Source organism: Zalophus californianus, chromosome 1 (assembly GCF_009762305.2).
Source record: "Zalophus californianus isolate mZalCal1 chromosome 1, mZalCal1.pri.v2, whole genome shotgun sequence".
NCBI lineage: Eukaryota > Metazoa > Chordata > Mammalia > Carnivora > Otariidae > Zalophus > Zalophus californianus.
The window spans coordinates 177,807,073-177,820,208 of record NC_045595.1 but is presented as its reverse complement, the minus strand read 5'-3'; the positions used below and the strand labels follow the sequence as shown (position 1 = coordinate 177,820,208).

Below are 13,136 nucleotides of genomic sequence, written 5' to 3'. Positions count from 1 at the left end.
ACTCTTCAAATTTTCAGCCAGTTTTGAGTGAAAGGAAGATTTTGGTGTAAAATTCTAAGTTATTCTTTCTGTTTATTATGTTTTCTGTATTGGAATCTAGCGTTAACTTTCGGCAACTTTTACTAATCATGGATTAGGGGTTGAATATTATGGCTCAAGTCTATGTTCAATCACCTCTCCTATGTATGCCAAATAAAATAAATCCTAAACCTTTCAGAATATTGGGTTCCATTCTAGTTGACTCAATACTTGTTAAAGACTCCTAGGTACTGCAAAATTGTTAGAAGGCGTTACCAGCTAATCAGGGTAAGAATTGCAAGACTCTAAGCTGTACATTAACATCATTTGTGAGAAAAAGAAAAGCAAAGTAATAATAATAACAATTAGCTTCTTTTTTTGTTTGTTTCTAAAGATTGCTGTCACCTTATTTCCTATCATTGTTTTCCTAAAAGAAAAAAATCAAAGAGCATTTAACAAGCATAACTCATCCATCATTAACATTTCTTTAATCTTACATAGTGGCGTTATTTGTGTTTATTTCTGTTGTGTTTTTTCTTTGTTTACTTCTTTGACAAAGCATGTCTTTTTTTGTTGTTTTACCTATTTGTATTTTGCTACTGCATGTCACACTTTTTAAATGACTCAGTGAACAAATGAATTCTTGTCATTTTAAATTTCACTCTACATGTTACAAACAATCTGCTTATTCTCAAACATCGCTCCAAGTTTTTGCTTTGTGTGGGAGCAGGAAAAAGAAGTGAACAAAAAAAATGACAAGAACCATGTGGTACAGCCAGCTTTGTGCCTGATAATCTGTGTAAGCCTGTTAAAGTTAAACCTAAATAAGACCTGTGTATTTATAATTTGAATCATTTGTGTTTCTCTTTTGTTTGCATGATATGATTTTGTTTTATATTTTGTTTTTTTCCACTCACCAGATGTTCCCAACACTTTGCTTCCCACTACTATCATCCCCTCCCTTACCACTGCAACAGTCACAACCACTGTAGCCATAACAACCAGCCCAACCACATCTGCAACAACCAGCAGCGTAAGAGGTACAGTATGCTTCTTTGTTATGGCCTGGAAAACACATTAAATGAAGCTTTAAGGGTTTTTTTTTAAAGGGTAGAAAAATCGAGATCCAATTTTACTTAATTATAAGAAGTGATTAAGTCACCTAAATTGCTATCAATTAGGGTTCTTGGAATAGAATATGAGGCAAGATTGTACATTTTAACTTTTTTAGTGCCACTTATAGCTATTATGAAAATATTCCAGAATATAGGTTAAAAATATATGGAGCAAATACTGAACAAGTTTAAATGTGAACATGGGACACTTTTTTTTTTCTTTTTGTCTTGCCTTATAAATGTAAGCAAAGAAATAAAGTGTTCAAGGTTGCAAAGGTAGCTTTTGCTTTTTAAAGATCTTTGTTTAATGTTAATAACTTATTCTTCTGCCACTGGATTAAAAATATCCACAGTGTTGAATGTGTTCTAAAAATTGGCATAATTCATAGCGTCATTAGAAACTATTCATCACATAGAACTTTTAAGTAAATATTCAATAAGTCATCCTAAAGGGATTCTCTGAGTAGATCTATTTAGTCTACTCACAGAATGTTCTAAAAACGAATATTGATAAAGCTGTCCAGGACTATAGGAATTCATTTGGCTCCATGAGTAATTTCTGGTATTGGTTTATTAATAAATATTTTTGCTTTAAGGAAAGCAAACTTGAAGAAATAGAAGTAGTCTTTAAAGGCAAAAAATAATTGCATTATGGTTCAGAAATATAAAAAAAGCATTCCTGAGCAGTCATTAAGTGGTTAGTAGGTGATGAAGAAATTTAAAAAATTGTGAGTGCATTATAGGAAACAGATTTTAAACTTAATTTTTGCATAAGCAATGTTCAAAGAGAATTTGTCCTATTAAGTTTGTCTTTTCGTATTTATACGTTTTGTGTCATGTTGGCTATACTAATATGTGTTAAACTTAACAATTTAACTTGAAATCATGGGGACTTTACATTAATATATGTTAAAGTTGTACTAAGTACTGGCTTAACATTATTTTCCTTCACTTGTAAATATTGTTCAGTTAGACTATTAAATTGAGTTGCTAGCTTTAACGTAACAGTTATCATAATATTTTTCTCCTATGTTTATATTAGTATTATTAAGAGAACTGTATTTGAGCTAAATCTATAAATGAGAAGAATTTAAAGATCTTATAACAATTTATATGGAAATGGGGGGAAAGTAATAAAAATGAAAAAAGGTAAAAAATACTTTGTGATATCATATGAAATAAAAGATAACTAAATTTTTACTGTGCTTCAATTTATTATTTTTCCAAAGATTTTTAACAAATAGCAATTTAAGTGAAATGCAATTAGTGCATGCTAACAAAATCCTGTGATAATATTAAGTTCTGACTGTAAAGACAGATCACTTTGATGGAAAAGGATGGTGACATTGACTTGATTTTTTCTGAAGACCTACTTAAAACAAAAAAAATTTCCTAATAGTCAGTTATTCCTTCTTTCTTCAAAAACATTTATTGAGGACTTGCTATATATATATATATGGCATCATGCCAGACAGTACCATTATGGAAATTAAACATGCTGTATCTAAAATCACTATCAATTAAATTAACGCATCCTTCCTAAGTAACCAGTGTCTGTGCTTAATGAAGGAAAAGTATCCATGCCCTTTCTGAGCATATATATGTATACACACACATCTTAGAATAGAATAAGAGAAAAATGTTTTATTTCAAAGTGAGGTGTTTAAAAACATTTTATATTTGTTCACATGCATCTTAAGTGGAATCTTACTTACTGCATCTGAAGCAGCCTGTTAAAATGAAATAAATTTTCTACTTTTTCTAGTAAATTCACTTTTTACAGGTTTCCTAAAATGTTCTGTGAACTTTACAATATGGACTTTAAAAGTGGTAAAGAATTAATCTTTTCTGCAGAGGAACATACAAACGTCAGAGAAGACACACACCATTCCCTGTTATTTTTACTTAGCAACTGGAAGATATTTTTCAAAAGGCACCAAAATATGTGGAAAGAAAAATGTATTTTATAAGTTAGGCACTTCACAGTAGTTATTTTGTATAGAAAAAAAAATGGCAGCATTAACATTAAATGTTAGTCTAATGCCTACTTTTCTCTCCTATCTTCAACAAACCACTGGGCGCTGGGAAAAGTCACCAACCTCACCTGTGTCATTAATGTTCTAGTCCATATTTGAGGGAGTGGAAGACTCAGTCAGTACATAAACATTGTTATGAATTATGTTATGTATTTATCTGTTTAATTTCCATTTTCATTTACTAGAATGTGAATTTCATCAGAGCTAGGACTTTTTAAATTTTTAATTAGAGTACAGTTGACATACAATGTTATGTTAGTTTCAGGTGTACAACAGAGTGATTTGAGAAGTTTATACATTATTCTGTGCTCACCACAAGTGTGCCACCATCTGTCACCATACAGTGCTGTTACAATATCGTTGACTATATTCCTCATGCTGTGCCTTTTATTACCGTGACTTATTCATTCCATAACTAGGAAGCCTAAATCTCCCACTCCCCTTCACCCATTTTGCCCACCCACTAACCCCCTTCCGCTTTGGTAATCATCAGTTTGTTCTATGTATTTGTAGGTCTGATTCTGCTTTTCGTTTGTTTTATTCATTTCCTTTTTTTAGACTCCACATATGAATGAAATCGTATGGTATTTATCTTTCTCAGTCTGACTTATTTCACTTAGCATAAAACCCTCTAGGTCTATCTCTGTTGTTGCCAATGACACAATCTCACCCGTTTTTTTATGGCTGAGTAATATTCATGTGCATATGTACGTTTGTGTGTGTGCATGTGTACACCACATCTTCCTTATCCATTCATCTATCAGTGGACGCTTAGGTTGTTTCCATATCCTGGATATTGTAAATAATGCTACAATAAACATAGGGGTGCATATTTTTTAAAAATATTTTTTTTTATTTATTTGACAGAGACATATTTATTTTTGAATAAGTGTTTTCATTTTATTTGGGCAAATACCCACTAGTGGAATTATTGGATCATATGGTATTTCTATCTCTAATTTTTTGAGGAAGCTTTGGGGTGCCTGGGTGACTCAGTTGATTAAGGGTCTAACTCTTGATTTCTGCTCAGGTCATGATCTCAAGGCCATGAGATCAAGCCCCACATTGGGCTCAGTGCTGGGCTTGGAGCCTGCTTAAGATTCTGTCTTTCCCTCTTCCTCTGCCCCTCCCCCCCCACGCTCTTTCTCTCAAAAAAAAAAAAATCTTTTTTTTGAGGAAGCTCTATACTAGTTTTCACATTGTTGTGAATTTTGTACTCTCTTTTTTAAGTTGTATGGTATTCCTTTATTTGTGTATTGCCTATTAGAACTTTCATATGCAATTATTCTTTGAATGCAATTCATTTACTTATAAATTAGTAAAAGACATTTCAAAATTATAGTTAAAAAAGGAAGATAATAAGAATGTATTGCCTAAGGGCACCTGGATGGCTCAGGCGTTAAGCGTCTGCCTTCTATGTCATGATCCCAGAGTCCTGGGATCCAGCCCTGTGTCAGGCCCCCTGCTCTGCGGGAGGCATGCTACTCCCTCTCCCACTCCCCCTGCTTGTGTTCCCTCTCTCTCTGTGTCTCTCTCTGTCAGATAAATAAACAAAATATTTTAAAAAAAAAGAATGTATTGCCCAAGTAAAGTTGAGAACTAAAGAGAATTCAATATTTTCATCTTGCAGGGTTTTTTTGTTTGTTTGTTTCATCCCTTTCATTCAATAATCTAAAGTAAAGTAACTATATTTGACTTTATGAGGTTTAAAAGTTCTTTCTTCAAATTTCATACACCATAATATTTACCTGCCTGTCTATATATTTAATAAGTGGCTGCAAATAAATCACCCTTCATGTCTCCATCTACACTCTTTCACTGCTACTGTTTCCCATCCTTAGATATGTTAAACAATTTAAAATACACTTAAAGAATCACACCTGTGGCTGTATTAGAAATCAAGGTGAAACAGAACAAAAGAATCTCCTCAAATCATCAGCCACAACTTTGAGAATTTTCACATCTCTTCAGTTTATATGTAAAATGCATTTCTGTTAGGAGGAAGAGGAGCCTCTATACTAGTTTATACTAGTATATATGTATATACTCTATACATTCCATTCCATATGGAATGAAAGCTAGCAATTAGCACTATCTTGTTACAAATAGAGGTGTTAAGACATGGAGAAGCCAGCAAATTTGAGCAGTTCTGGGCAAGATGGGAAAACAAATGTGCCCTAGAGGCATTTTTGGGTGTGAGTACAAGGTCTTTGGTCTTGGACAATGAATCAAATTGAGCCTCAGCATTTTTATCAGAAAAATGAGAAACACTTGATAGAAGCACTTAATTCCCAGGTTGTCTTGAGGATCAGATAATATCTAGAGCTCTGGAAACATAATCAGCACTCAGTGTATAATAGGATTATTTTTCAGTTCTTTTTAGTAAAACAAATGTGTTTATCTATAGTTGTATCATGCAATTACTGAAATTATATATATATATAACTTGGCAAAGTTTTTTTGGTGTTAGTGTACTGATTATTTTTAAGCCCAATTTTAATTGATTATATGGAAAATTAGATAAAATATTACTAGAACATATAGAATCTATCTATCCATGAATATAGTAATAGTTTATATACCTATTCTGGATTTATATCATATATCTAAAACCTGAGCATTTTATAGATCTCTTAAAATATTTTTCATTACAAAAGACCATTGCTACAAGACATTTTAATTTCTACTTTTGGAAATTGCAGGGTTTTTTTAAGTCTAGTGGCCTGATTAACCCTATCATTCAATTCACATGGCATATATATACTCTCACAAATGTTTCTAGTTTTTTATCACTGTGTTAATGTTAATGAGTTAAATATGATCATTTATGAAATGCTTCCAAATGACCTGATGTGATTTCTAGTATTAATATTATTTTAGCATGGTGTGTTTAATTTGAAAACCTTTTTCATTTTGATTATGTCATAGAGCTTTAATTTCATAACTGTGTCATACTATAGGAATCTTTAGCAGTATCCTCACTTTATACAGATAACAATATAAAAGTATTGAAAATTTAAAAATGTATATGTGAGACAATGACATGTATCAGTGGTTATGTCTATCATTATTTTTAAAATTAGTATTCATAATGAATATTTTATATTTATCAAGACAGAAAACTTCTAAATTTCTAATTGCTGTTTCTGGCTCTGCAAAATTGTTAATGTCTTTCAAATACAAAAATGAGATGTTAGATGTAAACAGAAGATATAAAACATCTGATATACTTCCTGTTAAATACTAAGAGTCTGTTCAGATACTTTATGCATTTCGATACATCAAATAGGGAAACATAATTCCAAACTTGATGATGAAATTATTTATATAGTCTATCTCTGTAAACATCTAAATGAACTATTAGTTCAAATATAGATTTGGGTTTACATTAGACTTTGAAATGGAAAAAAATAATTTTATAGTAATAAAATTACATAATTTGTCTAATAATCTTAACCAACTTATTAATTATAATGAGGCTAATTGCAACGGGACCTTATTTCAGCATGGCGTTGCAAAACAAAAACAAAGGACGTCTTTTAAAAATTTAAGAACTTGACCATTATCACACTATCTACTAGAGTAAAAATGACCAAACTCACAAAATTTAAAGATGGGTACTGTTGCATTGATTGTAGCCTATTGATAGTAATGCTTTCAGATAGGAATGCCTGAGGGCACTGTCCTGAGCGAGGCCCCTAATACTTGTAGGAGCCCCCATAGACATTAACTCCACCAGGGCCAATGATGTGGCTGAACTAGCCCTTGTGGTTCTTATTATGAGCTCAGGATGCATTTTAGCAAGAAACCATCAGAAAATTTGAGACACAAGAATTATTACTCAGTTCCTGGAAGGCCACACAATGAGGTCACAATCGTAAAGAGAGAGAGCATGCATGGACCTGGTGCTCTGCCTTTGTTCGAGTGTCTAAAGGTTTTGAGGATCACTAATTGGTGAATTTGAAGCCTAAGAGTGGGAATGAGGTCACCAGAAGGAAGAAGTGGGGTTACTCAAAGTAGTCAGGTACCTAAGGTATCCATGGGTTTCTGAAAGAGGAAATTTCACAGGTGGGGCAGCCTAATTCCTTATCTTGTTGTTTGCCTAACAACTCTATCCTACTGCAGGCAATATGTTTATTCAAGGTGGGTGTCTTTTGAAATGGATACCTTGAAGGGACACCTGGGTGGCTCAGTCCATCAAATGTTGGCTCAAGTCATGATCCCAGGATCCTGGGATAGAGCCCTGAATGGGGCTGCCTGCTCAGCAGGGAGTGCCCTTGTCCCTCTCCCTCTGCCCCTCTCTGTCACAGGCTCTCTCTCTCTCTCACTCTCTCTCTCTCAAATAAATAAACAAATAAATAAAAATCTTAAAAAAAAAAGAAAAAAAATGGATACCTTGACAATCAAAAGCTTAATGTCAGGCTATGCCACTAAAGGTTCTCAATTCTTCACTATTAAATAGCATGCTAATTTTGTTACTTATGTTTAAAAATGTAATATTAAGTGAAATATTTTAAATCATCCATGTGGAATAGAAGAAATTTTAGTGTACACCATAGCTCTTTTAGCCCATATGCTGCCATTGTACTTTTAAATCATGTGAATGACGTAAAACTTAGTTATTTAAATGTAAATGAAGTTAGGGACCTGTTTGACCATTAAGTATAACCTAAAATATTGCTGTCTAAAAGATCTTAATAAATACTTTCTTCTCTAAAAATTTCTTGAAGTAATCTAAGTGACTTGTAAAAAAAATTCATTAAAACAAAGTTAAACTCTAGCAAATTAAAAAAAAAATTGCTGAACTATTTACTTTGTGCCAGCATAGAGAAATTGAGACAAATTATAAAATTCCACACATATTTAATATGGTCATTTTTAATGAACTACAGTGGCCTAAAATGCTGATTACGAAATAGTATTTTTGTATGCAGGTTTCTTTGTTGTTTCCTTTCTCTGGCTTCAAAATACAATAAACTAAAATAGAATAAACACAATTTGCATACATGTGTCCTCCAAACTACTGTCTGAAGCATCTATTTAAATAAGGTTTAAAAGCAATAATGAAGGGAGGTTGGGTGGCTTAGTTGTTAAGCGTCTGCCTTTGGCTCAGGTCATGATCTCGGGGTCCTGGGATCGAGCCCCGCATCGGGCTCCCTGCTCAGCAGGAAGCCTGCTTCTCCCTCTCCCACTCCCCCTGCTTGTGTTCCCTCTCTCGCTGTGTCTCTCTCTGTCAAATAAATAAATAAAATCTTCAAAAAAATAAAAAATAATAAAAGCAATAATGATCTGACCTATGCTTCTAGTCTCTATTTCCTTTTATCAAAAGGGAGTCTAGTCTATCTTTATTTTATTTTTATTTAGTTTTATTAATGTGTCACCTCCTTCCCTTTTTGGTGTAAATACTTTAAACAATTGAATACAAAATCATAAGCATTTAACAGAATAAAAGAAAAAGCCAGCACTGAGAAAGAATAAATGGAGTAAAAACATAGCTCTGAGTTAGTCACTATAAATGCACTCAAACAGAGCATTTGCAATGGTAAAATATATCATCTAGACACAGTTAAATCCCAAAGTGTTCAAGTCAAGAAGTTGTTTATGAGCTTGTATTATGAATGTTTAGCTATTAAAAATGTTTCTGGTTTTATTGGTGGTAATAAAACACAATTTGCACAGTATTGTGAGCTTTTAAAAATTAAGTGTCAATATGTTGGGTTTTTTTCACTTGGCAAAAATTAAGTAATAATTCAGTCTCCAGATGGTCCATATAGAGAGACCTGCTTATCTACGAAAAGACAGGTTTCCACATTTAAGCTCTAAGTGTAGCTAAATTTCCATTAGTCTTTTTAAAAACAATTATTATATGAAGTTGATGCAGTTTTAAAATTAAATATTAAAACATAGCTTGTAATGAAAATAGGCTACTAAAAATGTTTCTTACTTAGAAAGAGCAAGCAACACATATGGTTCATAGCTGAGGGCACTTTCAACCTTGCTACAAGTATTGTGTTGCTAATGCTGAAGGGAGAGACTACAGGCTGCACATGGGAGGGAATGCTGACCGGAGGTCCCCATCTCTTAGCTATGGACCCACACATTTCAATAATGGCAGTGTTTCAGTTTAGGTTATTCCAATACAGCATAGAATGCTGAAGTCATTTTTTGTATTCTAGTAGATCTTATTTGGAACAAGAATACATATCACTTGTATATAACCACTTCCAAAACTAAACAAAGCATTTGACTCTGACTTGTATGAAGATGAACTCTAGCAAAATTTGAAAATCCTTAAATATTTACCTATTTCTTTATAGCATTTGGGATATAGTTGAGGAAAATCGGTATTCTTATTTTCTTTCCAATATGACCTATTAAGGGAAGCAGTACACTTAATGCTCTGCTCTATTTTCTAAGGGCACTCTTGTGGTTTGTGCAATTTAAAACATCAAATATTTTTAAGAGTTTCATTTTAAGCTTGTTTATTTCTTTGGCTTAGATCAATTTAAACAGAAATCTTTGTTCCATTAGTTTATATTTCTTCTAAGTAAACAGTTTTACTAATACTGTTTTCACTTCTGTAAATGTAGGAGTGTCTTAATTGATTTTATGGTAATAATCCTAGATTTTATATAATCTAATAACATACACATTTCCTGCAAAACAACATCTAAGAAAGAAAAGAAACTGTTCCCTAATAGACTATGTGCCATTTTCTGGGATTCATCTTTATATAATAATATGCATATACATACAAATATTAAATTTAAATTTTTCCATATTTATGATATTCCAGAAAGCACATCACTTATAAGATACCAAGACTTCGTCACTTATTATTAGGGTGATGATCTGTTTTGTATGTTAAAAGCTTAGCCTTCATATATGAATAAACATATTTCCAGAGCATCTCTAAAATTATTTTTAAAATCATTAATAAACTAAACTGGTTGTATCTTACTAACCAACGAATTAAATTTATGAGCTGTGCCTTTGAAGCTGAAAAGATTACTGGCACTGCCCTTGCTTCTTTGACACTCCACATGAAACACAGTTAATAACCTCCTGGGTTATCTTGGTGAAACACCGAAGTGATACTAATTATACAAACTTTGGGATAGAAGGTGACCTTGACTTCCACTGGAACTTTCTGCCAGGACAATAAATAAGAGCAAATGCCACAAAGCATGACTTCTGAGAAGGGTCTAATACAATCTATTAACTCTGGGGAGTTCATGGAATTACAATAAGTGCTTGAATAATTGTGATATTTTAAAACATCTCTTGCTTCAATAATACAGTAGTTTCTTTTTTTTATTTCTCTAGATTTCAAATAATCTCCCATTAGCTTTCTGTACTCATTTAAATTAGCAGTGGCCAGAAAATTAAATGCTACTTGATGCTAAGTGTGTATAAGGTGATTGCAAGGCAAAGAGACAGATTTTTCTGAATGACTTCTTGAATATGTCTATAATATTTATACAGTTTTAGTATCAGAACTGCTCTATGCTAAAGCTGAGATAACACTGACTTTTAAGGGAAAAGATATCTATAAAATGATTTAAAAAAATGACTAAGAAAAAAGTATTGTCCCAGTAGGTACACAGTCTTAAACTATTGCAAGAAAACCTATCAAGGCCAATAATGTGTACCAGTTTCACAGTTAAAAACTTGAGTTCATTAGTTTTAAAAAAGGTCAACAAAGTTACTATAAATGCTAACAGATTAATAAGACCAGAAATCAAACTTTTTTTGCCACTATTGTTTAAATAATTAATTTAGTGTAAAGGGAATTCTGCTCCAAGTGTTCAGTATAATAAGTGGAAATATGTAATTTAAGTCCAGTTATTCTTCATTTTAGAAAAAAAAAGAGATGAACTCAAATAGTCCCAGGGCTATTTTATTTAATTCACTAGTAAGCAAAGAATGCTGATCAATGAGTATTTAAATAAAGACAGAAAAAGCAACTTTAATATGAGGAACTGCAATAGATTCATTGAGAAACATACTTTTTTGAAAGTGAACCACATTTGATGTCTAAGAACTAGATTCTACAATGAAAAGCAGGAGGTTCTTCTGGAGTAGTCTGTGTTAAACTGGGTAAATTGCAATGGTCTTAAAATTATTTTTTTCTTTATCCTTGAAGTCACATTCTTTAAATATTGATTATAAACTTTTTATGTCCCTAGTTTAGCTAGTGTGTTACTCAGAATATCAGCAGGAATTGAGAGGCTCAAAAGAGTATAATAAGAGAGTTTTTAATGAGGAGACTTTCACAGAAATATGGACAGAGTTTGGGAAACTAATATGGGTTATAGAAGCACAAGAGAACGCTCAACAGCAAGGTGCTGTGATCAGCGCGGACCTGAAAGGCCATAGGAAGTGAACAGGGTTATTCTAGTTAGAGAAGAATTGGGCCAGAAAAGGGGCAGCTTGAAAAAAGCAGGGGCCAAAGAGGGACCCAGCCAGTATCCAAACCTTGGTCAGGTGGAGACCCTGGGAGAGGAGGGATCAATATCAGACCACTTTCTTCTCCTGTCTTCCAATAACTTTCCATTAATCCAATTCCAAGGAAATCAGAGGTCAAGGAATCTGGGTGGAGCAGTTCAGAGAAGTCAGGCTCCCAGAGCACAGAGCAAGGCAAAAACTGGTGGAGGGTGGACTTGGGGACCCAAAGGAAAATGAACGGCAGAGACACATGGGTGTAGAATGTTATCTAATTGGTTTACAATATGTTGTATAATTTGTTAACTCTGGGCAATAGCTGTCAGATCTTATTTTAGTTTTGGATTTTTCTCATAAATATACTTATCACAAGTCTATAATGGAACACTAGTCATGAAGCTAGTAATGGTGGTAAAATAGCAGCCGTCCAATTCACCTTAATATATAATTTCCCTTTCCAGGCTACCATTGGAAAGAGACAAATACTTTCAATGTAGAGAGCAGGTTAAGAAGTTTGGTAGGGCTGGCATTGTTGTGAGATACAACAAAATGTAAAAATAATAATAATAAAAAATTTAAAAAATCTATTCTTATTTAAATATCTTACTTTCCAAGAGGAAACCATTTTGAATCTCAGTATGAGGAATACCCATTTAATTCATTGAGTAGTGAGAGATTCCTCATTTGAAATATTCTCAGATCTACTTGCATAGATGCAAACTGTTTTATTTGAATTAAGTGCTTTCAAAAACTTGGTTAGAGGGGATAGGGGGAGCTCTAAAAATGAGTTAGCTGTAAGTTAATAATACACGGATACAGATATGTATTATTAACTTTCTATTAAAATAAATTTGGTGTCACATAGACAAATAATTTTCAGTCTGGAGATAATAGCTTTTCAGAAAAGAAAATCATTTTCTTGAGAGAAGATTTTAGAAGCAGCAATCACAGTCTTTAATATATTACATGTCTGCCTTTGATGTTGTTAAGTATGTGTACTTTATTAATTCAGTGAAGTTGGCAGATAAGAAACCTGTAAAGTAAAAACAATTCAGCTTGTTTTCACTCTGAAGTTAACTGTCTATGGTACAGCTTGTGCCCCTTGGCATTTTACCACTGACAGGCCAGAAAATTTTGTTGACAGTAGGATATTAGAATCGTTTTTAAAGAACGAAGAGTAACAGTCTAATTTTTCTGGTGTTTCTAGGTATCCTATCCCCTAGTTCTGAGAGTTAGCTGGAAATTGAGCTCTGTATCTCAAAATGCTCTTTTAGGGAACTGAAAATAAATTCTTATACACTTTTCTCTTAGACCTACCAGGTTAAAGACAGACATATTCCATCTTAAATCCAAGTCAAAAGAAAAGAATGTGCAAATTAGAAGGAAGTCCTAATGGTTCATTTTCCTACTTCATTTTCATATTTCTAATTCCTCTATTTAATTTTTGGCAATATATCAATGTAGGATTTTTCCATGACAGTGTATAATGTGAACTTTTTAAGTAACTTTTAAATTAAACAGT

General features: G+C 32.8%; 1 protein-coding gene across 6 annotated transcripts in view; it reads left to right on the top strand.

Moving 5' to 3' along the window:
* CADM2 (cell adhesion molecule 2) overlaps positions 1 to 13,136 on the top strand; it is a 1,065,941-nt gene that overhangs the window by 990,765 nt on the left and 62,040 nt on the right. For 5 of the 6 annotated variants that reach the window (XM_027585367.2, XM_027585371.2, XM_027585366.2 and 2 more), the window contains one exon: positions 939 to 1,058. The exons of the other annotated variant lie outside the window; for it this stretch is intronic. In XM_027585367.2, the coding sequence (XP_027441168.1) occupies positions 939 to 1,058 (120 nt within the window). The remainder of the gene's footprint in view (positions 1 to 938; positions 1,059 to 13,136) is intronic. 6 annotated transcript variants of the gene reach the window in all.